We start from the raw sequence: 22,270 nt of genomic DNA, 5'->3' as shown, positions 1-22,270 counted from the left end.
TTTCATTCCCTCTCTTTCATGCTAACAGAACCTGGGTTTTGTTTATAGAAACATCCTACCCCTAGCACTATAGTCCTACCAATCCTGGTTCCTACTTTCCCAGTTTCTGTGGTAGCAAGGGCTGGTCATATGACCTGGTTCCAGCCAATGGGCTGTAAGGGGAAGTCCATGTTGGGGGCTTCCGGGAATGGTTTTGCTTTTCTGGTAGGAGAGACAGATATGTTTGGTGCAACTCTGTTGCCTTTCTCCTGCCCTGACCTGGAAGGTGAAGGTTAGAGCTGTGGCAGCCAAGTGAGGACGTCAAAGAACACCAAAAAAAGACAGAAAGAGCCTGGGAAATGCCAGCAACTGCCGATCTCCAGAATCCCTGGTAGGTAGGGAAATCAATCTCCTTTATCGATGCTTAAGCTACTAGCAGTCAAGTTCTCCGTAACTTGCAGCAGAAAGCAATTTTAACTAATAAAACGGACAATTACTTCTTAAATTAGGATGCTTAAGTCTTACAAACACCAAATGGGAAAAAAAAAGAGAGAGAGAGAGAGAGAGAGAGAGAGAAGGCAACTTGAACTTGAAGAGTTGGCTTACTGTTTGTGTTCTCAGAGTTTTAGCAAACTGTCTAAAAAAGTAGGCTCAGGGAGTATATTAAAATACTAATTAATTGATAATCGCTGTCTGGGATTATTAGATTCCATCATCTTATTGATACTTTCTGAATTTAAAGCATTCATAACACTTAACACGTGAGCTATTCCAGATGTCTAAATACCGTAATGAATACACACCCTTTGTTGAACCACTGTTCAACACTCACTGTTAATCCCTTAACATGTGCAGGCCAAAATTTAAGCATTCACAAATTTGCTAAGAATACAAAAAGATCAATAATCCCTGGAATCCTGTGCAGGATGTTCCTGTGCATTCTGAGTCCTGTAGTTGACCTCAGGACTAGACAGGGAGCCAACACGACAACACCCCTAAATCTTGTAGACAAGAATGTAAGGAGAAGGTCACATCTACCGAGCAGCCGTTACTTGGTGCTGCCCTCTGCTCTGAGCATTTCACGTAGGGACTGCAACAACCCTAGAGGGAGATTCTATTAGCCCGTTTTACAGATGGAGAAATTGAGGCGAAGCGAGAGTGAGTAACTTGCCGAGACCACACAGGTAGGAATGCAGTCTGACTTTGACCTCTGAGAACAGCTACAATTCTCACCTTCTCGTTCAGGCAATTCCTGCCAGATCTTTTCAGGCTGGCACTGTTAAAGGCTCCCCACTGTTGCTAGTCCTGGGGTCCATCACCACTTCTGACTGGTTCCCACGATCACACTCACCCCTCTGTAAATAGTGCCTTCATTAAATCCTCTTTGGTGGCCTGTGAGGGGACATCGGCTCCTGCCCAGCCCTGACCAAGACAATGGGGAGGTGAGATGTGCTCAGTCACCCTTGCAAGGAACAGGGGGAAAGGGAGTGTGAACGGGAGGAGGAGCCAAGTCCATGCTGAGATGCTTCATCACAAGGCCTGAAAGCAAAGACCCAGAACCTTCCTGGCTGCAGCTTGCCGGGCATGCCTGGTGACTCTGTTTGGAGGGTAGCAACTGTATGGGGGTGCACAGAGGTCTGTGCCTCTGAAGCAGAAGAAAAAAGCCCTCGCCTCAGGGTCAGACCCGGATGGAATCCCTGATTCTACCCCCCCTAGTACCTGAATGACCTGGAACAAGTTTCTTCACCCTTCTGGGCCTCAGTTTCTACACCTGTACTAAAATAACAGTGTGGCACCTCATAGGATTGTCGTTCAGGATTGAATGAGTTAATACACGTACAGCACCGAAGGTGGTGCCTGGGCGGCTCGTCGGTTAAGTGACTGACTTTGGCTCAAGTCATGACCTCCCTGTTCGTGAGTTTGAGCCCCACCTCAGACTTGCTGCTGTCAGCACAGAGACCCCTTCACGCCCTCTGTTCCCCTCTCTGTCTGTCCCTCCCCTGCTCATGCTCTCTCTCCCGCTCTCTCAAAAGTAAATAAACATTAAAAAAAAAAAAGTTTAACTAAAAAACTAAAAATAAAATAATAAAGCACTTAAAATATTGTAAATGGCACCTAGTAAGTGACCATTAAGTGTCAGTTAATATTGCTATTATTAAAAATACTTCCCCCTTGAAACTGTTCCCTATCGTGACTGTATCAATATCAACATCCTGGCTGTGATACCACACCAGTTTTGCAAGCTGCTATCACTGGGAGAAACGGTATTACTTCTGACAACTACATGTGAATCTACAATTATCTCAAAAATAAAAAGATTAAAAAAAATTTTTAGCTGCTTGCGGAGATACAAAATGGTGCAGCTGTTGTAGAGAAGAGCTGGGCAGTTCCTCCAAAAGTTAAACTGAATTATCAGCCGTGTCTTATGATCCAGGAACTTCATTCCTAGGTATATCCCCAAAAGAACTGAAATCAGGAAACTCTAACAGGTTATTTGTATTTCAATGCTCATGCCAGTAATATTCACAACAGCCAAAAGGTGGAAGCAACCCAACGATCTATCAACAGACGAATGGATAAGCAAAATGCGGGGTCAAACATATAAGGGAATATTACTCAGTCGTAATAAAAAGGAATGAACTCTCGACACCTGCTACAGGATGGAGGAAACCTGAATACATTACACTAAGTGGAGGAAGCCAGACACAAAAGGAGAGATGTTGTAGGATTCCACTTATAAGAAATATCTAGAATAGACAGAGAGCCGATTGGAGGTTACCAAGGCCTGGGGGGGGGGGGTGGAGAGACCGGGGGTTACCGTTTAATGAGTACAGGGTTTTCTGATTGGGATGATGAAGAAGTCTGGGAAATGGAATCGCTGTGAATGTGCTTAGTGCCACTGAATTGTGTACTTAAAAATGGTCTTTGAAACGGCAATGCACTTTAATAAGCAGTGAATTGTATCTCAACTAAGTTATTAAAGTTTTGTAAAATACTTCTCCCTTCTCAGGTGAGTAGAATTAAGTAACGTAAAATGCGTGCAAGTAACAAAGTGTTTGGTACACAGTAGGAGCTTCATAATTTCTTTCCTTTCTTCTGCCTATGGAAGGTGGTAGGGTCTGGCAGGAACTGACTGCCTTCTTGGAAAGAGAGAGAAACACACCCCCTTAGTTATAACAACATGAATCAGGTTCGTTAAACAAAACCCTTAAGGAACTTAAGGAACCCTTAAGGTTCAGAGAGGTTGAATAATGTGCCCAGGGGCACACAGCTCCCCTCGTTCTCTCTTGAATATGCCCACAGGGTGGAGCGCTGCCTCTGTCCAACCCGGGACACAGGTTCTGCCTTGGCTGCAGCTGTACGGCTCCCAGCCCCCACCAGGCTCGTCACCAGGCTGGGATCCCTCCACCCGCCGTGTCCCATTACTTCCCAACTCAGGGCACAGGAAATATTAAAGAAGCCGCAGGGCCACTCTGGGGCCTAAAGTCCTTGCAAGGAGGGATGGCAGGCCCCCAGACCTCCTGATCCCATGCCCATCTGCTGACCTCTCCCACCCACCGCAGGTGCATCAGCGTCCAGAGGCAGCGGCTGCCACGTCCTGGATCAGATGTCCACTTGCTGACTTGGTAAGATCAGCCTTCTGGCTTTTTTCTTAATGGAAGAAAATAATTCCTGCTTCCCTCCACCTCCCTCCTTTCTTCTCATTTTCCCTCCCTAAGCTGGACAAGATCCCAGTCTTTCGGAAGTAAAAATAGCCACGTGTGCAGGGGGCACAGCAGCCGGGGACAGTTCAAGTTTCTTTCTTTTCTAGCCAGGCACTAAAAATAACCAGCTGAAGCTCTGAAAAGCGTGGCCCTCTGCACCTGGCCCAGAGCCTGGCCCAGGCAATGCCCCTGTCACATTTCTCCTCCCACAAGAAAGGCTCACACCAGGCTGAAGAGAGAAAGGCCCCCGAGCCTGTGTCCTCTGGCCTCCTCTGCAGAGCTGCTATCCATGTCTAAGGGCAGGATCTCTCCTGACATGGCCAAGTTTTTCATGGTCAGGACCCTTCCCCTCGCCATACCCAGAAATCCCACCCTCCCAGTCCACCCCACCTCAATTCAGTGTCCCTGGTTTATGAATGATGTAAACAGGTGCACATTTGTGCAATGCTTCACAGTTTACAAAGCTATTTCCAAACCTCATTAACTCTGCATAACAATATTGAGGGGGGAGAATTATTATGTGGAATATTATTATTGTTATTATTCCCATGTGAAAACTGAGGCTCAGAAAAGAGGGGTAACTTGCTCAGGGTCACACAGCCAGGAAATTTTGGAGGGAGGATCTGAATCTTGACCTCCAAATCCTATCTCCTTTGCTTTGAACTTGAGACCACCAGTCTGTGGGATCACTGGGATGCCCTGGAAAGCCCTGGAACAATACAGACTTTGACTACTTACTCCTTTGAGGTTCTGAGTCAGTAGGTCTGGCAAGATGTCCAGGAATGGGTAATTTTTCAATGCTCCTCCAGTGGTTCTGATGACTTTCCAGATCTGGGAGCACTACACTAAACCTGTTTTAGTCAATACTTGATCTGACCAATATTCTTCCTTGGGGACTTAAGGGTTGACTCTGCCTACAAGTTCTACAAAATGACAGCTGACTCATCTCTAACAGGGAAAACCACCGAGAAGGTGATGTGGGTATCCAGAAGCTGCAGGTCATGGGGGCATGCTGACGGGTGCCCCAGCAGAGCAGACGAGTACCCTAAGCACTCGTCTACACCCCTTGCACATGGGGGGCTTCCTTTAGCTACCTGTCCTGCGGGGAGTTCTGGGTGACGGGTGAGCTCACCTTGCTGCCTAGGACAGGATGGCTATTTGGGGCTGCCTCTTACCCTGGTGCCAGATCATAATGGTGACAGCCTCACGCCTGACTCACTAAAAGTCAAGAGAGCCTCGTGAGTGGGTAAACCCACGTGCTACCTAATATTCTGGGATTTGTGCCAACGGTCCCTGGTGGGTACCATGGCACTGAGTGAGGAGCCCCGGCCTCCTGTCTATTAAAGTATTCATCTCCTGCTGCTCTCTCCCCTGGACCCTTCTCACTCGGGCCATCATGGGCCCAAGGACATTTCAGCAAGCCTGGGTTGGTCCTGCATTCCAAGCCACCAAAAAGTCTCCAACACCGTACATGTGACAGGGCCAGGCTATTTAGACTCAGCCTCTCTTTCCTTCCTTTCCCTTTCTTTTTCCCTTTGAGGAAAAGCTACAGGCTTTGCTACTGGCCAAACCATCAATTTTGAGTTGGGATGGGCTTCTTACAAGGAATTCTCACATAACCAAAGAGACTAAATACCACCCAGCTCTGTTATTTACTAGCTGCGTGGCCTTGGACAAATTAAACTCAGTTGCACCGTATCAGGCATGGCAAATAGCTGTTGGCTGTGCCGCTGCCTTCCGTTTCCTAGTCTGTGGCAGACATTGCTAATAGGTCACAGCCCTCTTGCCTACTGATCCCAACTGTGCCTAAGCCTTTGGATGACGTATCCCCCTGCCACAGCTGTCAGCCTAATGGTAAAGGCAATTTACCATCCGGAAGACTGAATTGTTTCTCAGGTTCTTTCTACCTCTAAAACTCTGATTCTGTAATAACAGGTCTTAATCTGACTCCGGGAACCTCTGAGGTGGGCTCCAGGGGTCCTGCGAAGCTCCTAAAATCGTCTGCAAAATTTTATGTGCAAGTACTTGCGTATGTTTTATGGTAGAATTCCCACCGGATTTTCAGAAGAATTCATGAGCCCCTAAGTCAATAACCATTGGGTTAGAGGCTGTCACAGTAAACATCATGCAAACGAATGACTAAATAAGATAATTTCAGATTGGGAGAAGTTTAGTGAGGAAGTAAACAAAGGGGTATGATAGAAACGAAGTGGGAAGAGAGGCCTTTCTGAGATGACATTTAAGTTAGATCTGCAAATATGAGGGGACAGCGTTCCAGGCAGGAGGAACAGTTCAGAGCTCCTAGGGTAAGCAAGAGCCCATCATGCTTGAGGATGGAAAGTTAGCCGGTGAGGCTGGAGTAGAGTGGGCAGGAGTGAGGGGGCAGGAAAGGAAGGGGATCAGATGACACTGAAAAGGTAGGGAGGGGCTAGACCATGCAGGAAGGATCTTAAAGATCAGACTACAGTGCTTAGACTTTATTCTAAGTACAATGGAAAGTCTTTGAATGACGTGAAGCAAAGTGACAGAATCATATTAGTGCTTTAAAAAGATCCCTCTGGCTGCTACGGGGATTGGATTCAACACGAAGTGGAATCGGAAGTCCAGTTAGGAAAGTGTTGCGATGGTCCAGGAAGAAGATGGCACTTCCCTGGATCAGGGTCATGGCCATGGAGATGAAGAAAAGGGGGAGGATCTCAAATACAGTTTGGACACTGACTCCAAAGGAGTCCAGGATGACTTCTAGGTTTTGCTTGAGCAAGGAGTAAATAGGGGTGCCGTTCCTGAGATGGGGAAGACTAGGGTTTTGGGGGAGGGGTGGGGCACGGCTAGATGTACCCTCTGGGTGTGTTGAGTCTGAGATGCCTCATAAGCACGCCAAGTGGGCATGCCAGCAGGGCAGTCAGGCACTAGCATCAGAATGCACGGCAGGAGGTGGAACTGCAGGTCTAAGACTGAGAGGCAATCTGTATCAAGTCTTGGACCTAGAAGGGATCGCCTGCAGGGTGCCGGTGAAGAAGACCTTGGTTCCAAGTCCCAAATAACACCAACATGTAAAGAGCAGGAAAGAGAAGCATTTGCAAAGAGGACTAGATAAACAGCACAGTGAGAGAGGTAAGGAGAAAACCAGGCAAACAGGAGGGCAGAGAAGCCAAGAGAAAAGGGCACAAAGGCTGGCCACGTGTTTGGAATATCGCCGAGAGGCTGAGTCAGGGAAGACGGGACAGGTTCGGCCACCCAGGGGGTATGGGGGCAGGCTCAGGGTTGTGGTCAGGGGTGCGGTGTGACCAGGGCAGACTGAGGGTAAAAGGCTCAACGTACTCAAAAATTGATTCCAGGGGCGCCTGGGTGGCTCAGTCGGTTGAGTCTGACTTCTGCCCAGATCTTGATCTCATGGTACATGGGTTCGAGCCCCACATCAGGCTGTGTGCTGACAGCTCAGAGCTTGGAGCCTGCTTTGGGTTCTGGGTCTCTCTCTCTCTCTCTATCTCTCTCTCAAAAATGAATAAATATTAAAAAGAAACTTTTTAAAAAATTGGTTCCAGCAGGGTCTGAGATCTAACAGGTAAGGCAGATGAGGAAAGCATCTTTAAGAAAGCAGGCCAGGAAAATAACTTTTTGAATAACGTAAAAGTGCAAACCACAAAGGAAAAAACAGATAAATTCCATTTATTAAAATTACTAACTTCTGGGGGCACCTGGGTGGCTCAGTCGGTTAAGCGGCCGACTTCGGCTCAGGTCATGATCTCATGGTCCGTGAGTTCGAGCCCCACGTCGGGCTCTGTGCTGACAGCTCAGAGCCTGGAGCCTGTTTCAGATTCTGTGTCTCCCTCTCTCTGACCCTCCCCCGTTCATGCTCTGTCTCTCTCTGTCTCAAAAATAAATAAACGTTAAAAAAAAAAAATTAAAAAAAAAATTACTAACTTCTGATCATCAAAAGACTCCATCAAGAGAAGGAAGCCACAAATGGGGAGCTTTTTACAACACCAACAACTGAAAAGTGACTAATAAAATGACCAGAACATATATACAGGTTTCTACAACCAATGAGAAAAAAATAAAGTAGAAAAACAAGGAAAAGACTCAGACAAGCATCTCACAGGAAAGGAATCCCAAATGGCTAGACCACATATGGAATATGCTTATCTGACAGTGAACAGAATACATACCAAAGCGATAAGAAAACACTAGTTTATATGCACTAAATAAGTGTTGGCGAGGATGGGGCAGCTGGGTGGCTCAGCTAGTTGAGCATCCTGCTCTTGATTTTGGCTCAGGTCATGATCTCCACGGTTCGTGAGATTGAGCCTCGCCTCAGGCTCTGTGTTGAAAGCACAGAACCTGCTTGGGATTCTCTCTCTCCTCTCTCTGCCCTTCACCCTGCTCTCTCTCTCTCTCTCAAAAAAAAAAAAAAAAAAAAAAAGTGTTGGTGAGGATATGGGACAACCAGGGCATCCGAGCACCAGTAGTGAGTCAGTATAACGAAATAAAAAACAACTTCCTATCATCTCATAAAGCTGAAGACGCACATACCTGTGGCCCTTCTACCCCCGGCCTGAAACCCCTTATGCATGTGCACTGGGACTCAAGGCAGCACTGTTCCCTCAGCACTAGAAAGGAAAAACAGACTCTCCCAAACTCATCCAGTGATACTCTAGTTCAGGAGTTTGCAAACTAAGGGCTGTGGGCTAAACCCAGTCCTTTGTCTGTTCATCAGAACACAGCCCTGTTCCTACATTTCTATATTGTCTATGGCTGCTTTCCTACAGTGGTGCGAGTTACATAGCTGCAACAGAGACGTTCGGCTCCCAGAGCCTAAAATATTTATTTTCTGGTGGATTCCTGCTATAAAGACATGGAAATGAATGGATTATAGCACTGTGCAACAAGAGCATTCACCTCAGAAAAATAATTTAAATAGGTTCTATGCCCAACATGGAGCCCAACACGGGGCCTGAACTCACGACCCTGAGATCAAGACCTGAGCTGAGATCGAGTCGGATGCTTAACCAACTGAGCCACTCAGATGCCCCTCATTTCAGCAATAAATATACACAGTATAATTTCATTTAAAACAACAACCGCCCCCCCAAGATATTAATAGAGATATAAACACATGCTAAAACTATTAGGGGCACCTGGGTGGCTCAGTTGGTTAAGCATCCAGCTCTTGACTTCAGCTCAGGTCATGCTCTGCCCCACATCTGGCTCAGCGCTGACATCGCAGAGCCTGCTTGGGATTCGCTCTTTCTCTCCTTCTCTCTATGCCCCCCCCCCCCCCGCTTGCTCTGTCAAGATAAATAAACTTTAAAAAAAAACAAACAGTACTACATTAAAAAAAAAAAGCTATTTGAAAAAAGCAAAGGCAAAATAATGTGAAACCAGAGTAAGTTACCTCTGAGGATAAAGTTACCTCTGAGGGCACAAACAGAACCTGAAAAGGATAGGTTTTTTTTTTCCTTACATTGGATGGAAGGTCCCAGTATTCTTTATACTTTACGTATATTTTTGGCAGGTAACAGTGTCTGCCCACTTAAATACATTTTTTTCATTTTTCCATACCAGTAGAGTTTTAGCTGGACAAATGGCATCCCAGCTAAAGACTACAATTCCCAGACTTCCTTGTACAGGTGTCGCCATATGACCAGGTTCCACCAATGAGCTGTGAATGGGAGGAACAGGTTCCGTTTCTGGGTCCCATCTTTCCAATGATCTGGCTAGGCTACACTTCCTCCTGGCTGCCTGAAAAGATGCTGATAACTGGGTCCACCTTCTATAAGAACGGCCAAGCTGCCAACCAGTCCCAGATCACCTTTGACCTCTGGACTGTTACATGAGAGATGAGAGAGGAGTACACTTCCATCCTGCTTAAGCTTCTGGTTTTTGTTTGTTTTGAGAGGGGAAGAGAATCAATTTTTTTTTTTATAGAAGCTTAGCCTTAGCCTAACTAATATACTCTAAATTTTGTGAATCTACTTGATGTTTGCTTTTTTAAAAAAAATATTTATTTTTAAGATAGAGAGAGACAGAGTGCAAGCAAGGGGAGGGGCAGAGAGAGAGGATGACACAGAATCGGAAGCAGGTTCCAGGCTCTGAGCCGTCAGCACAGAGCCTGACATGGGGCTCGTGAACCGTGACATCATGACCTGAGCCCAAGTCAGACGCCTAACCGGCTGAGCCATCCAGGTGCCCCGATGTTTACTTTTTAAGGAAAAAAAAAATTTTTTTTTAAGCAGGTGGGGTAAAGAAGTGGATGTAACAAGTGGGGAAATTTTGTTGAAAAGGGGAGCACGGAAAAGTAGCAGTGAAGGGTCAATATATAGTTGTGGAGTTTTTAAAATTTTATTTTATTTTTATAAAGGGAGAACAAAAGTAGGTTTGGTGTGTGCGATGAAAATGATCCAGTAGTGAGGAAGCGACTGATGATGCTAGAAGCAGAAATGATACTCCAGGACTGAAGTCCCTGATAAAGAAGGAGAAAGGGTCAGAGCACAGGTCAGGAGACTGGCTTTTGACAGGAGCAGAGCTTGCTCTCACAGGGGTGAAGACAGAAAACAACAGGTAGATTTGTGGATCCAGCAGCAGGTGGATAAGAAACTCCCCCACTTGCTTGTTTCTACTTTTTCAAGAAAATGGAAAGCAAGGTCATCAGCCAAGGATTGGGAAGAGAGGCTATGGGAGATTCAAAACTCCCTTCTGGATCACAGAAGAAAATCAATTATATCACATGATGCAGAATATCTATCTCCAATCCTACTTTGTGGTACCACTCCAGGGCCTTCCCTGAAGAGTAGAGAGCATGATGAAAATGGCTATGATTATGATTCCCATTTTACAGAGGAGAAAAGCAGGCTTACAGAGGTTTAAGTAAGGCACCCAAGGAGCTGATTAGCAGTGACACTGGGGACTCACCGGGTCTGTATGACCACTGAACCAATTATTCAATGCTCTGGCACACCCGAAGTCCTGAATGAACAGTAGTAAGATTTGGCACAGACAAGATCATCCTCTACGACTTCATTCAGTCAACATTTCCCCAGCCAGAGGTCATCGGGTCATCGTGCCTGAGTGGCCCAGACGCTTCAGGCCACACGGGAAGATCTCGTGAACTGTCAGACGTGTGCGTGCGTATGCATCTGTGTGCACGCGTATGAGACGGAAAGCGGTCCGAGGGAGATACGGATACATATCGGCATTCTTGGGCTCTAGTTCAGAACTATTCTCCGAAGTGCTGGAGAGTTGGTTTGTCTCAGAGCACTAATGCATTTTGGAAAAGAGAAAGAATTTTTAAAGGCAAGCCATCTCTCATCCTCTTTCTTCATTCACAGGGCCAGAAAAGTGGTATTTCTGGCAGGGGCTAGAGGCAGAATACTCTATAAATACAAAGCCATTAAATCCCATGCAGCGGGAACCTGATCGGAGCCTCCTTTTAATTTCCTGACATGAGCTGGCCACTAACCCAATTACCCAGAATCCCCGGAGGAGCCCTCCGCCCTCCCAACAAGCACAAAGAGAGTGAGAGCATATTGCATGGATGTCGGCCCAGCTTTCACTGAAATCAAATATCTTTTAGAAAACACTTGGGGAAAAGGCAGGCAAGGGCTGAGGGGAGGAGGAAGTGGAGCGGGACAGGGAGGCTGCTGGCCCGAGGCAGGTGAAGTGAGGTGAGGAGAAGGTGAAGTTCGCAGGACAGGCCTTCCAGGGAGAGCTGCTGAAAGCCCAGAGCCGTGCTGAAGCGTGCGGGCTTCCAGTGAAAGGCAGCAAATGGTTTTCCAGGTTCTTCGGCTCAGAGGCTGGCAGGCCACACCCCAGCCAGGCGGGGAAGCCCAACTATCGGGGGAGAGCCGCTCCGCTGCTGTCCCGAGGGGACCTCTCATCCTGACTTTAGACCCCAGACAGGGGGCCAGCCCCAGAAGGAGGTCACCCCTGAGATGCCCACCAGTGAATCCAGGAGGAAGATCAGGGCGGCCAGTATGTCTCACCTCACTCGAGACCGCCTTTGAACCAACTACTCTAATAACATGCCCAGAAAGGTGACGGCTTAAAGCAATCCCACGGTGGATTTCACCAAGGAGTCATTCCACGTGGTCCCCCCGCCCCACTTGACCTGCAGGTGTCAACACCCCTGCTCCCCAGGTGAAGAAATGGAGGCCCAGGAGTGTGAGCCAGAGAGAGAACGCACACGGCAGGATTCCCTCAGAGCCAGGAGCGAGGGCGCAGGCCCCAACCCTCAACCCAGTGTGGATTTTGTGTCCGATTTCTTATGAAGAGAAAAGTCACTTTTTTTCTCTGAAAAAGCAGACTTTCACACACTGGATTTGCTTAAAGTGAGACAGACCTGGGTACTGCCTACGTGGAACAGTCGATGATGATGATTCCAGAGCCAACGGCAGCCCCAAGGCAGGGGGGAGGCTGAGTCGCAAGAAGTCCCATCACCAGAGTTTCCCCTCTCTCTCACACCCCCACAGGTGCCCCCAAATTATGAAGCAGTGTCTAAGGTGTTTTACTTGCGAAAAGAAAAACTATAAAAGACAGGGGCGCCTAGGTGGCTCAGCGGGTTAAGCATCTGACTTTGGCTCAGGTCACGATATCACGGTCTGTGGGTTCGAGCGCCGTGGCAGGCTCTGTGCTGACAGCCTGCTTTGGATTCCGTCTCCCTTTCTCTCTGGCCCTCCCGCGCCCCCCCACCGCACACACGCTCTCTAGAGCTGCTGGACAGAAGATAGGAAACAGCTTAAGATGTGCAGGTGAGGTAGGGAGGAGGGGGAGCGGACATTCGCATCCCTTCTCCAGCCTCCTGCCACCCCCACACTTCTACACAAGACCCGAGACCCGGGACCCCGGCCCCTGGTTCCTCCAAGTGAGGCCCACCCCAGATCCTTCAGGAGGAGTGGCTCCCAGGGAGGCTGCAGCCTGCCTCTCAGAGTCGGGCCAGAGTCTGGGGGAAAGCAGAGGGAGGGCAGGGAGCCTGTGCCCGCCCCAGGGGCCCAGGCTCCTGCTCACGAGCTGGTGGGGGGACAACCAAACAAAAGCAGGAGCCGGGGCAGCTGCCAAGAGCCCCCACCTGGCAGGGGCTCAGGCTCCTCAATGAGGCACGCTCCTCCTCAGGGGGCTGGTCCCCGTGGAGCTTCTGATGGCAGGATCCCGCCAAGGCTCTGCACTGCAGGGGACAGAAACTAAATGGAGGCACTCGGCTTTGTCCGCTCCGGGAGCCTTTGTGTCATCCTGTCCCCTCTGGATTTAGAACTGCCAGCACTGGGGCGGCGTGGCGGAGGGGAGGGTTCTGCGGACGGCCCCTCCTCCTCCAGGCAGAGCTCCGGAAAGGGCCTCTCCAGGCTGGGCCCAAGGGGTGTCAGATGCCCCTTGCTGCCACCCTAGAGAGAAACCATGCAGGGGTTTCAAGTGGTGGTCCCTCCCTTTTTCCTCATCTCTCCTTCCCCTTCCCAAGCTCTTCAGCTCACAATCCCGGGGTGAGGGTGGGGTGGACTGGGGTTCGGGCAGACACGGCACAGAGCATGGGGAAACTCCAGGCTCTGGGCCCAGCTCCCCACACATCGGCAGAGACTGAGGGTGGGAAAGACCTTGAGCCCCAAGCCCTACAGGACTCAGTTCTGTCATCGTTAAAATTTAGGAGGAGCATACTAATAGCACGGCAGCTCCCCTCTGCTCCAAGTTCCCCAGATGCTGTGAAGTAAGCAATGAGAGTCCACAAACTACAACCAGAAAAGGCCACTGCACAGCTGGCCCCCGGCCTGACCCAGTGCCCTCACGCCCAGCTTCCAGAACAAGGCGGTAGCCCCTGTCCCCAGGATTTATGAGCTAGCTTCTTTAAGACTTAGAAACCCTTAGGCTGGCTTCCAACAGCCCTCGGAGGAGGAAGTCTAGAGGCCAGCACTGAAGCATACTGCTAAGGACCTCTGTGCCTCAGTTTCCTCATCTGTGAACCCCAGGATGCTCTGGAGGAGCAGAAAGAGCCTGGTGTAGCAATCAGGGGACCCTGGTCAGTCACTAACTCGGGTCACACCCTACACAAGGGTATGACTCAAATTGTGTAGAATCAAAATGAACTCACAATCTTTCAGGAGGTCTAACACAGCCCACTTTTAGTCTAGAAAGAAGACTGTTCTTACTTGACCACCCCTCCCCCCCCACGAAGCAGTTGGCATGTTTCTAAATAACTGAGTGGCTTCGCCATCTCAAAGGTGTTAAATGAAGAGGCCAACGAGAAATGTGGTTTAAAGGGCAACATGCTATGTAGACACAGGGGTAGCTGAGGAACTGCTTCAGGAGCATGTTTAGAGGTGGGCACGCTGGGCCATCTGGGGTGGTGCACGGGACGGAGACCAGAGGTCTCTCATTTCCCCAACACGGCAAGGTCCAAGTTGTCCTACTGACAAAGCATCAATTAAATTAGCGCCTTCTTCCCCAGGGATGCAGGGAGAAGAGGATGAGAGGAGCGCTGGGCTTCCAGAAGCCCCCTCTCAGGGAGGGACTACATTCGAGACCAGCCCATTCCTTTTCACTCCCAGCCCCTCCCCCATCACACAATCTTCAACACGCACCTCTTTTCCTGCCTCCTCCCCCTTCTGGAAAGGTTCCAGGGCCCAGAACCATAAAAGCGGATGTGTAAGAACTTCCACCAGCTCCCTTGAAAGTTGCAGAAGGGGAGAAACACACACACACACACACACACACACGCACACACACCCCCCAAGATGGACCTGGGTAAGGGTCATCAATCTGAGCAGATCAAAAAGGAAGGGGATGAAGGGGAGCCCAGAGAAGTGTTGCCCAAATAATGAGAAGCCTACCCCTCCCAGGGTGGACCAGGGGCCTCGCCCCAAAAGGAGGGCCTTCCCCAGAGGGCCAAGCCAGCTTTCTAGGGCCCAAGTGGGGCTGGGATTTTCCAGAGGATCCTTAATGCGGAACTTCCGATGCCTGCCCCGTGTCCCCCTCAGCAGTGGAGCTGTGAGGCGGCCGTAAACCCGCGTGCAGGGTGCGTGTGAGAGAGGAAAGGGGGGCGTCCCAGGGAGCAGGGGCTCCACCTGGGATGCGTGCAGACACTTTCCGGTCTGTGCCGCCCGGGGGGCAGGGACACAGGGGTCCGAGACGCCCAGTGAGAAGGGACCCCGGGCCTCGGTCGGAGCACGGCGTGGCCGTGCGGGCCTCTTACCTTCCTTCAGCATCCCCACTTTGAGGCATTTCATGAAGCGGCAGGCCTGGCAGGACTTGCGCCTCCGTTTCGTGATCTCACACTCATTGGTGGCCGGGCAGCTGTACTCGATGTTTCCTGTAACCAGACACAGACAGGCTTGCCACGTGCCCTCCCGGAGCCCCGCCCACCAGCCAAAGGCCGGATGGAGATGGACCGGCGGGACCTACGACTGCCCCTTATCCTGAGGTTTCCGTGGGGCAGTGGCTCCCACGGTGGGTGCTCGGAGGTCCCCGCCACGATGTTCCCGACCCTCTTAAATACTTAGATCCCAGACCCGGAGGGTGGGGTGGGCCAGGCAGCCACAGCTTTGAAGAAGGGGAGCCCACGGCTTTGAAGGCACCACTGAGCTGGCATTTTACCCCAGGCACAGAACACCTCCTTGCACTGACCAGAATGTCAGTGCAGGCCACCGGCCCCTATGCCCTCCAGCCGGGGGCCCCAAAGCACAGGCAAAGCCTCCTGGAAGCTCTGCCCGCCCCCCCCACCCCGGGCCCAGGGCCTGTGTTCCGTGTCCCTCTCTGCACACCCAGGCCACCGCTTGCTGACCTTGAGAGAAATCACTTTCCTCTGAGTCTCAGTCTCCTCGTCTGCAAAGCGGTGTGTAGGATCTCCCACGTGAAAGCAGGAGCAAGGGCATTAAAAATGCTAAAGCACTAGGGCGCCTGGCTGGCTCAGCTGCCAGAGCACGGGATCAGAGCACCCTGATCTCAGGGTGGTTGGGTTCAGGCCCCTTGTTGGGCACAGAGCTTACTTTAAAAAAAAAAAAAAAAAAAAAAAGTAAAGCACTACTCAACGTAGCCGATTCCATAACCACGGCCCTACTACAGAGGGAATTGGTGACCGTTTTCTTGTCTCGCCCCTTGAATGCATTCTAATAATGGCTAACATGAACCTGACCCATGCTCCCAGGAGGCTGTCAGCCCCTCGAAGGCAAACGCTTGTGCTGTTCACCACTCAGTCTCCCAGATACACCGAGATCGGCCCCTGCCATGCAGAAGCCATGCAAGAAAAACTTGTGGAATGAGTCACCGACAGAATCCTCATGGCAATCACGCGAGGCCGGTATTGACACGGCCCCCGTTTTACAGGAAAGGCTGTGGCTGCCTTTCTAACACAGGGCATCGCGTCTCCCCCACGTCCTCTTACCTGCCTATAATTACTTAACAAACAGGCGTTGTGTAGCTATAAATGTGAAGAGAAAGGCAATGGGAAGGAAAGGGAGGTCCAGTGGAGTAGAGGAGAGAAAGGCAATTGGAAGGTAAAATGCAGCAGTGACCCAGTGCTGTTCTGTTTTTATCTGGTCTTCTCAGCCCCTGTCCCGACTCTGGGAGGCCTGCCAGAGCCTGCGGTTCTCAGAGAACAGACTCTGGACTAGTGCAAACTCCCCTTGCCCACCCCCATCAGATGCCCACCTGAGGGAGCAGGGAGAAGGCTGCCCTCCTAACCCTCTCGTCAGGCCCAGGGACACTCCTCCGAAGCAGGGGTGCTTGTGGGTCCACCTCGCCTGGCAAGGACACTGCCCGGCATGGAGCACCCTCTGAAAGGTCACTCCTGGCCTGAGACAGCTTGAAAGGTTAGTTCCAGACCTGCCTGGCCTCCAAATCCTCCCTCTCCCCCCAGCCCCATCCACATTAGCAGTTCCAACAGCTGCCTTTACTGCGCACCTGCTCCCGTGCATGATCCGCACGGGTGGTCACTCCTCACAAGGCCCCTCGGAGGTGGGCCCACCAGTGCCCCATTTCACAGGCCCAGCAACGAGACTAGGGGGTGCTGAAATGAGTTACTGAAGGCCACAGAGCCCCTGTGCCGCCCCTGCACTCCACAAGAAGCTTGGGGAAACCAGACAGGCCCCTCCCTGTCAGCAGCTGAGGCGGTCTGGAGGAAGTCGGGAGGGTGCTGTCTTCCAGAATCCCTGTGCCTCGGCCTCCCCCTGTGGCCTATGGAAAATACTGACTGTTGGATTTTCTGAGAGCCAGCAGGAACCAAGCTGTGCCCCTGACAAAGGGCTCTGAAGTCATAAAATTGTAGCGCCCCGATTACAAGGTGAGGGCTCACAAGAGCTTGCTGAGTATTCTCAGCCTCATTTAGTACTGGGGAGGAGACATGACTTGCCTGGGGCACCTTAGATCTCCATCTCTCTACGCACCTCTCTCTGAATTCCAGCCGCCATCACCTTATCACCTTTCTCCCTCCCATTTCTTGCAGGGCGGGGAGGAGGGTCTAAAAGTCCCCCTCGGTGCAGCAGGGTGGGAGAGGGCAGGAAGGGGAAGGGATAAGGATTCTGTGAGCCCCTCCCCTCTTATCCAGCCCTAACCATTTCTTAGGTCACTCTGGCTTGTGTGGCTTCTTGACAAAAATTTCAGTATTTCCAGAAGCACAGTAAACAGGAGAAAAACACAAATATGAATTAATTCATCCAAGTCTATCTTGGCTTAGGAGGCTCTGTAGAGTTTGGTCCCTGCCATCATCCCACCCCCACCCCTCTCTCTCCAGCCTCAATATCCCTCCCCCCACCCACTGTCCCGCATAATCATCAGTTCCTAGAACTCAGTGATAACACAGGCTTCCCGGCCTTTGTTCCAGCTGCTTAGAACAACCCCAGTAAGCTCCCTCCACCACCTCACCTGGCCCGTCTACACCTCCAGGTCCCATGGATACAGGTGCTACTCCTCACCGTCACCTGACTCCTAGACCAGCTCCTCTGGAGTCCAGGCGCTTGGCACACACAGGAGGCGCTCGGTACATGCCGAGAGCCAACACTAACAGGTGCTTCCCATGAAGCAGCTATTGGTGTGCTTTTCACATACTGCACCTTTAATTTTCCCAACAACTCTGGGAGGTAAACATCTTTTCCTCCACCTTATAGATGAGAGCAGAGTCCAGGATGAGTCAGAGCAAGGACTTGAACCCAGATGGTCTGGCTCCAGTCTTGCTCGGAACCACTGTGCAGTGAGCTCACAGGGCCCGTGGCGGCCCTGCGTTCACCTGGCAAGGCAACTCATGCAGCCTCGGGACGCCACTTGCATGCTGCTAGCCGTTCACCTTCACTGGTCTCGGCTGCACAGCCAACCTGTCATCCCTTGAAGGAGGACCGACCCCAGGTTTGGAGGGGCTGTCGCTCCAGCGGGGGGTCAAGAAATGCCTGCGATTTGGCACTGGTGCTCTCCCAGGACAAGAGGGTTGAGCATTAACAACAAGGATAGAACGGTGTTCCTGACCCTGCGCGTGTGCGTGCGCATGCAAGAGAGAGAGTTCTGATTTTATTTATTTATTTTTGTTCCTTTCAATTTGTTTTATGGCCCTAGCGGCTGGCCGCCAGAAAGCCAGGCTGCTGGCCTTGCCTTGTAATTTCTGTAAGTGCCTCCTCGATAAAGTGATGAGATTAATTCATCAGAATTTCTGTGGTCTCTGGAGGGCAGTCTAGGAGAGCTCAGGAGCAGGGAGGGGCATCTGTGGAACACACACACACACACACACACACACATACACACACTCACCACCAGCTGAAGCATGGCAGGTTTGGAGGTGGGCCCTCACAGGACAAGGACCTAGCCAATGGCTAGCATCAACTCAGAGTTCTAACACAGGAGTGTGCCCAGGACAGACACAGGCAGACACTACTTCAGGTCACCGAACCTCTCTGGGCCCACTTCCTCATCTGTAAAATGGGCATATAGCACATGCCGGTCTTACAAAGTTGTGTGATACAGGGACAGAAAGCACGCACAGGGCTCAGCAGAGTCAACGTGTGGGCAAGCAAGGACTCAAGGCTGTGGTGCTTATTTTTACACGCAGGCAGTGCTGCCAAGGTAAATTCAGCAGAAGACTCCGGGTAAGTCTTTGACGTGAGGCCAGCCACCCATTCTGACATTTAAGAACACTAAGACTGGCGACCTCAGAGTTGGTGCGTCCGCACTTGTGGTAGGGAAGGGAGGAAGGAATGCTCAGAGCCTGACCTGGACTTCTGCGTGACCTCTGGCCTCGAGGCAGAGGGGAAATCCCCACCATCAGCTCCTTTGATCCTGTGCCCCAGGAAGGAAACCCCAAGGGCGTCACCATCAGCTGTCTCTGAACAGCTGCAGGGAGTGGGCAGTCCTCTCCCAGGGCTCAGGGGCTCAGGGGCTCAGGGCTGGGGCCGCAGAGCTTAGACAGGGGGCTCCTGGGGGACGCATGTCTCAGAGGCCGCTGGCTAACATCGGAGCCCGAATGGCCGCCATTTTAGGTCACTGCCGTGGAAGGGCTGGGCCAGTAGTCACTTGGCTCCGCTTCCCTATCTATCTCACTTCTGGGGGACACAGACCATCTCCTTCTGTGGGGCCCACTGTCCTCAACTGTCCACCCTTCCCTCTTCCTTACCTCCTAGCTCCATGATCTCATTCGTGCCACTGGCCTGGGCTATCACGTACTTGGTAAGGATGAGCAGCAAGAGGCAGGGCCTGTGCTCACACCCTTTCATCCATCTGCCTGCTGGGTATTTCCACCTGCAAGTCCCTACGGTTCCTCACACCTCCTCAGCTGAACCCATCCTTACCCAGCTGACTCCTCTCATTGTGCTCCTTGTCTCAGCAAAACGATCACTAAACCGCCCCTACCCCCATCCCTACCTAGATCAGAAACTGAGGCGCATCCTGGATTCTCCCCTCTCCTTTATTCCTTTAAGGTCCTTCTCATCCTACTTCATTCACATTTTGTCCCTCCTTCCCCTATGGCCACAGCTCATCAGTCCCCACACTCACCTCCAGGAACTAGCCTCCTCTGTCTCTAGTTCCCTTTCCAGTCTGACCCCCACACTGCCCCTGGAGGGACGTTAATAATCTTTCTGTGCAAAACTCCATCATGGCACACCCCCTGTCTGCACACACATCCCACAGCCTGATAAATGGCAGCATGGGGCGGGAACTGCCACAGGAGAATGGACAAAGTAAAACCCAGAATAGCCAAAGCTGGCAAGCCATCGCTTCTCCGCCTTTGGGCTAACTAAGATCAAGTGTAGTATCTAGATGACAAGCCATTTGTACTGCAGAGCCTCAGAAAGCCTCAGGCACCGAAGGCTCGAGATACAGCAGAAGATGTGGTGGGCTTTGGGGCCACAAACTGGGGAATTTGCTGGGAGGACTTGGCTACCATTCCACGCGGCCATCTAGGAGTCCTCCACAGCCCACCCAAGAGAAGCCAGCTTCATCTCTGGAGGCTGTGAGCAAGTTAAGTTCTGGACTCAAGGACCCACTCTACTTCAGGCAGAAGGGAAGCTGAAGCTAAAACTAGGATGCCTGAACAGTGGGACCACCCAGCCCACCCCAAGCCTACTCCCTGAATCCTGGCAGTCTGCACACTCCACACCCCACCCCAAGATAGGAATTTGTAGGGTTCTTCTCTGGGAGAATGCACAGCATCAGAAAGAAGTCCAGCAGATGAAGATCAACAGAGGGAATGCTCCTTCTACCCTCTTTATCCCTATTTGCATTTAAGACAGACAGCCGAGGATTACAAATACATTTTTAAACCTCACAAAGCAATAATCAACATACTATCAACTTGAGAAGAAAAAAAAAAAAAAAACAACACATTGCATTCATGAAACAAGAACAGCATGCAATAAAAAGTTTAAAATGTATAAAATGGAGCTCCTAGAAATGAAAAATATGAAAGTCACAAAAGATTCAGAAGAGCTGAAGAGCTGCTACTCCAGAACAGAACAAAAAAATCCAAGAAATGGACCAGAGACTAGAAAAGATGTAAGAATTAGACAACGGATCCTAGAAGCTCCGCATCAACCATCACAAGTTTTTAAAAGAGAAAAAGGTGGGACAGGAGGTCGTCATGAAGGCAGAAACTGAAGAAGGGAGGGAGGGGGTGGAGGGTGGAAATTTCTAAGACCTGAAGAATATGAGTTTACAGACAAAAAGTCCTGCTGAAAGCCCAGCAGAATAAGTGAATAAAGATCTGGATAAAATTACAGAGGTGAAGAACAAATTAGTAGCTGCCAGGGGTCAGGCAGAGGAGAGCGGGGGCGGTGGTTATGGTATAAAAGGGTAAAGCCAAAGCTCTTCTGTATCTTGACTGTGGGATGGTCACAGGAGTCCATGAAGTGATACAACCGCATAAACTACACACACACACACTCAGAGTGTGTACAACCAGTAAAATCTGAATTAAGGTGGGCAGATTCCATCAATGGCCATTGCTGATTGTGATACTGTACTGTAGTTACGCAAGATGTTACCTTCGGGGCAAACTGGGTGAAAGGTATTCGGGATCTCTCTGCATCATTTCTTAAAACTGGGTGTGACTCTTCAATGATCTCAAAACAAAAACATGAAAAAATAAATAATAAAAAGACCTACAACACACAACAGAGGCTTGCGTCGTAAAATTTCAACCAGAGAGGGCAAAGAAAGAAAAGAGTCTAAAATTTTTCCGGGAGAGTAACAAAAAACAAGTCAAATACGGAGGATCGAGAATAAGACCGGCCACCATATCTGAAACCATAAGGGGAAAAAGTCCGAAACACACACACACACACACACACACACACACACACACCCCTGTGCGCATCGCCACTTTTTTAAGCTTTGGCACTCATCATGTGACTTCATTTATTTATCTGCTTTGTTCACTGAAGTTTCCCCAGCACCCAGAACCATGTGCGTAAGTATGAGGTCTCTATATACAATCTCTAAATGATGACTCCAACTTCTTGACGACAGCACCAGAAACTAAGAAAAGGAGTAACGGTGTCATGGGGGAGGGCAGGGGTGGTGGGGTGGAATCACTTAAAGCCAGAATTTTATACCAAGCCAAGACAGAAATCTCGGGGGTGAGGTGAAGGAATGAGTAAGGATATTTCCCTGTTTCCAAGGCATCAACAATTTTACCTCCCCTGCGGCTTTCCAGCACGTGCTCCCCCCAAAATGGAGGAAGCAAAAAGAGGAAGAGGCAGAACCCAGAAAACAGGGGATCCAACCCAGGAGAAGAGTCAAGGACAAGTGGAGAAAGGACTAGCAGGAAGCAAAGACATTTAACCAAAAATTGTGAGGTAACCGTATTCTGACAATGGGAAGACTGGAAATGTGTGTGGTTGGATGGGTTGTATAATTGGAACAAATTCTTCATTGTCCATAACAGGAAGTCAAGAAATAATGCCCAAATTGCCAACTCAGTAAACATGGCTGTAAAATCACATTAGCAACTAAGAAGATAAACGCTAGAAGAAAGTTTTTCTTAAAGGGCTAACTTTGGGTCCTGAAGAGAGGAAAGAGAATATATGTGAAGGGCCAAGGACTGTCACTTTTCATTAGGAGACTTACTTACATTCCCATCATACTTTTTTAAACTGCGTGCACACATTGCTTTGATAAAAAGCTAAAAGTTA

The 22,270-nt window shown here is 50.1% G+C and overlaps 1 protein-coding gene across 1 annotated transcript in view; it reads right to left on the bottom strand.

Moving 5' to 3' along the window:
* Positions 1-22,270, bottom strand: part of ESRRB (estrogen related receptor beta) — a 112,262-nt gene that overhangs the window by 24,356 nt on the left and 65,636 nt on the right. The window contains exon 3 of the mRNA XM_043556692.1: positions 14,857-14,973. Within this exon, the coding sequence (XP_043412627.1) occupies positions 14,857-14,973 (117 nt within the window). The remainder of the gene's footprint in view (positions 1-14,856; positions 14,974-22,270) is intronic.

This window comes from Prionailurus bengalensis, chromosome B3 (genome assembly GCF_016509475.1).
Source record: "Prionailurus bengalensis isolate Pbe53 chromosome B3, Fcat_Pben_1.1_paternal_pri, whole genome shotgun sequence".
NCBI lineage: Eukaryota > Metazoa > Chordata > Mammalia > Carnivora > Felidae > Prionailurus > Prionailurus bengalensis.
This window is presented reverse-complemented; position numbering and strand designations above follow the sequence as displayed.